Below are 4,521 nucleotides of genomic sequence, written 5' to 3'. Positions count from 1 at the left end.
AGGCAATAGTTCTAATAATAACTATCGCCTATATATTACTTTTATTAACAAAATTGTCAATGTATTTTTTTAAAGAACACTCTCATTTGAACTGGTACTTATAGATGTCGTCAAACTTCCCTTTTTACATTAGTATATATAAGTAATTAATTAATTTTGTTGAGAATACATACTAAGAATATAAATACATTTTCAGTTATTAATATTATCTCAAATATAATCAAAGTCATATACTGCAGATTTGACTATTAACGTCTAATTCACGCAAAATTCTATTTTATTAGTTCAATTGACTCAAAACATACTCATAATGTATGTATTCTAGTTTTAACTTTTAACTAATTAAGCTTAATTCAAATTTGATATAAAAAGAAAAAAAGATATGGGGTATGTTGGATTGTTAAGGATAACTAATCTCATAGATGAATAAGTTATATATATTATTTACATTGCTATACTATCCAAAATATTATAAATATTTTTTTACTAAATCAGAATATAGACATATGAAATGACTTCCTTGTCTACACCGACAATGAAAAGAAACTTGTTTGAACAAATGTGCACTTCTTTCAGCAACATATTTTATTATTCTTCCCATAAAATTATGCTTCAAAGTAAAGAAAAAAAAAAACCCTTTTAAGCCATCATAGTTACAACATCATTTTCACCAGCAATCAATCCTTCAAACCAACCCTCATCAATGACCACCCACACTGCAGTTATGACTACCTTAGTTAAAAATACATTTCAAACCACACCATCAAATTAAGTTCACAGAATACTTACACCTGGAGTTCCACCTCTTTTCCATATCAATTCAAATGGTTTTACATTTTAATATATATAGTCTTACATCATTTATCATTTATCATTTATCATTTAAGAATAAGATTAACATTAATTATGTTTCCGTACGAGTTGTTATTCTCGATGTGAGAGATCATTCGAGTTGTCATTCTAATGTGAAGTGTGTTAAAAATTCTATATTAATTAAAATAAAAATATTTCATTATATATAAATAGACGTAAACTTCACACCCATTAACTGATTTTATTTCAGATTTTATGAAGTTGAATTAGGCGTAATCAATTTATATATATATTTTTTTTAATCTATCGGCACATCTTTTAGAACAAGATCGTAAAGGAATTTTAAATTTCAAAACAATCAATATACTTGCGTTATTTCCGATAGACTTGTTCGAAAGGGTGGTGTGTATATTATTATTACATGTATTTATGTATATATTAAATAGAACGTAGATAGTCTCAACTACCCGTAGGGTTCATATGGCATGTTTAATGACATAGGAGACTCATTCAAACCAAACATTACAAATCTATTGAAACCAAACATTACAAGTTCTCATTAAAGCCAAACATCACAAATGATTTTGCACGAGGTCTATTAGAAGCAACCCACTTCACTTCTTCATTCGAAAGCATAAGTAGAACAACACACCAACTAAATTAGTATCATTGAGTATAGTTATCACAGGGCTACCTTTTCCACCGTCTTTTCCATGTCAACGCTAAACTCAATTCTCACAAATGCAGCTCTTTATTGAAGATCCAGCTGAACTTCACGCCACGAGGTTTCATCTTCCTCGCTCGCTCATCAGCACGCTCCTGCAACTTCCTGATCCTCGGTGCTAACCCACACACGTAATCCTGTGCCCGCTTTCCCTCTCCCCTCAAACCTTCTAGTTTCTCCAGTCTCCACCGCCCGATCAGAAACTCCAAGATGTCTGCGTAGTCATTTGCCGTGTACACTCCCACGCGCTGCGCCACTTCGGCGTAGTGCTCGAATAGCCTGGGGTCCTCCCCATCGTACATAAGATGCGCCGGCATAGTGATCTTCTTCTCCATCATGGTTCCTATTGCAACCATTGCTCCGGTAGGATCCACCTCGATAAGCTTCTCTACAATCTTTGAGTACGCGTTCTCGTGCCTTTTCTCATCTGCAGCGATGCTTCCACATATGCGTGCCAGCACGGGATCACCATACTCCTTTGCAAGACGAGCTGTGTTACCGTGCGACACAAACGTTGCTCGCTCTTGGAATGACGTGTACACATACCCTAGATATGGGTTGTTCTCAAAACCAGGGTCCTACACACAAACACAATCAAATATTCCACCTAAAACTCACAATTTTTTATATAATTACATTAATTTTTTCTTTTAATTTTAAATTTATCTAATATTATATATATATTTATTTTTAAATTCGTCACAGCAAAAATTATATATAACTTAAAAATTTGTAAAACTATCATTTTCCTATTCTATACTTAAAAACTAAAATTTTACATTTTTTTCACATAAGAAGTGTATCCTTATTTTGGATATATATTTGTTCAAGAACTTATAATAAAAATTAAAAAATATATTTAAACTCTTCTTTTTCTCTCCTTTTATCTTAATTTTTTTTCAATTATGTAAGAACTTAGAATATATATATATATATATATATATATATATATATTTTGAAATTAATTTGTTCATCTAATTTTCTCATTTATTTTTAAATTCGTCACAACAAAAATTATATATAACTTAAAAATTTGTAAAACTATCATTTTCCTATTCTATACTTAAAAACTAAAATTTTACATTTTTTTCACATAAGAAGTGTATCCTTATTTTTTATTTCTCTTTTGGATATATATTTGTTCAAGAACTTATAATAAAAATTAAAAAATATATTTAAACTCTTCTTTTTCTCTCTTTTTATCTTAATTTTTTTTCAATTATGTAAGAACTTAGACTATATATATATATATGGAAATTAATTTGTTTATCTAATTTTCTCATTTAAAGGTTTACAAATTAATTTCGAATATCCTTCCTTTGGAAGTGTTTAAAGAAAATGACAATTTAAAAATTTATATCAAAAAAAATTATTTTTAATTAAAAGTAGTTTAAATTAAAAAGTTTTTTTTTTAATTGTGACCCCTAGCAGTAGATCTACTTCTAGATTTTCTTTGATATTTTGTAAGTCATTGTGAGAGAAAAAAAAATCATCCAAAAGGTTTTTACCATGTATGCTTACCATGCCTGCAGCAATGAGGTAATGAATGGTTTTTTCGATCATCTTCATGTCAACGCGACCAGAAAGATAAAGGTAAGTTCTGAGCAAATCTCCATGTCTGTTCTCTTCAGCGGACCAGGCCCGAGTCCACACAGCCCACGGGCTTGGACTGGTTCCATACTCGTCTTTGACGCCGTCGAGGCTGTTCAATATGGTCTGGTAAGTCGGAAGGGCTTCCTCGGTGATCATATCACCCACCAACACCAAGAAGTACTCGTCAGGAAGCTCCTTGGTTCGATCGCGAAGAGCCCTCACCTCGTCCATGAACTCTTCAAATGGCAGCGATGGGTCAGGAACGAAACTGTCGGGCTGCCAGCTTTTCTCCACGGGTTTGAGCATGGGTAGGATACTCTGCGCAGCCCATCCTTCGAGTGACCTGAAAACCTCTAACTTTTCCGGCGGCATCGAGTGGGTCCTCCGCACTTTCGAAGGCGGTGAAACGGAGAGGACGCACTTGGGTGGCAGCATGAGGTGGCGAACGGTTCTTGGAGTGCATGCAAAGGGAAGAGTAGTTTGTGTCTGCATGTTGATGGTTGGAGGATGTGATGAGGAAGGTGTGGGTGGGTAGTTGCGAGTGTGGTGAGAGGAATGAAATCCTATGTTTTGGTCATTAATATAAACTATTTTGAAGGCGGTGGATGTGGCCATTATTACCACGTCGCTTTTTTCTCCAAAACTCTGCAACTATACTATTTATGTTTCTGAGCATACCACCATGACTTTATACTATCAGTTCATTACCAAGAACTCTACATTAATTATAATATCATTTTAGTTTTATAAAAGGAAAATCGTCTACATTAATATTTTTTTAATTAACATCGTGTTAATGTATACTATTTCAATTAAAATCAAATTACATGATAAAATCGTAATATATTGATATTTTTTTATAAATTATTTTATTATTTATGTTAAATTAATGTATAAATTTTATATGAAAAATATTAATATATCAATATTAATTATTTATAAAATAATACTATTTGTAAAATGTAAAAATTATTATATACATAATTATAAAAAAGAGCAACGGATAATCTTATAAAAATTATAATAATATACAATGTGTTAGAAGAAAAAAATTATTATAAGAAATGTAATTAGGAATAATATAGAAGTTAGGGTGGTAGTTTTATGGAGTTATATATTGATATTTGTAGTTTGTTATTTTGTGTGATAGTGCAAGAAATTAAAGTTATAAATAGATAGTTTAAAAAATTAGGGAAATTAATGGTGAAAATTGAAAGTAAATTTTATTATCAATATTATTTATATGGACATGTATTTTTTTTTTATAGTATAACATGTCACAAGAGTCTAATCAACTTCAATTTCAAATAGGGGTAGCAATGCAGGCTGGTCTGTCTCACACTTGGCCTGTAAAGAGCGGATTGGGTTGGCTCGCACCGCATAAAATTTGC

The 4,521-nt window shown here is 31.5% G+C and overlaps 1 protein-coding gene across 1 annotated transcript; it reads right to left on the bottom strand.

Annotated features, from left to right (window-relative positions):
- Positions 1-1,322: 1,322 nt before the first annotated feature.
- LOC137813442 (stearoyl-[acyl-carrier-protein] 9-desaturase 6, chloroplastic) lies at positions 1,323-3,790 on the bottom strand. Its single transcript, XM_068615695.2, has 2 exons — positions 3,059-3,790; positions 1,323-2,115 (listed from the first exon to the last, which is right to left on the bottom strand). Exons 1-2 carry the CDS (start codon positions 3,743-3,745, stop codon positions 1,549-1,551), a joined length of 1,254 nt encoding a protein of 417 aa, XP_068471796.2. The 5' UTR covers positions 3,746-3,790; the 3' UTR covers positions 1,323-1,548.
- Between the last annotated feature and the right edge of the window lie 731 nt (positions 3,791-4,521).

The sequence above is a fragment of the Phaseolus vulgaris genome, chromosome 1 (genome assembly GCF_051622355.1).
Source record: "Phaseolus vulgaris cultivar YP4 chromosome 1, ASM5162235v1, whole genome shotgun sequence".
NCBI classification, from domain to species: domain Eukaryota; kingdom Viridiplantae; phylum Streptophyta; class Magnoliopsida; order Fabales; family Fabaceae; genus Phaseolus; species Phaseolus vulgaris.
This window is presented reverse-complemented; position numbering and strand designations above follow the sequence as displayed.

What these genes read in the sequence shown, in the direction of transcription:
- LOC137813442 (XM_068615695.2), bottom strand. Translation starts at nt 3,745, where the DNA reads ATGGCCACATCCACCGCCTTCAAAATAGTTTATATTAATGACCAAAAC. An exon ending in ACCTCATTGCTGCAGGCATG is followed by an intron (nt 2,116 to 3,058) that starts GTAAGCATACAT and finishes GTTTGTGTGTAG; the next exon opens with GACCCTGGTTTTGAGAACAA.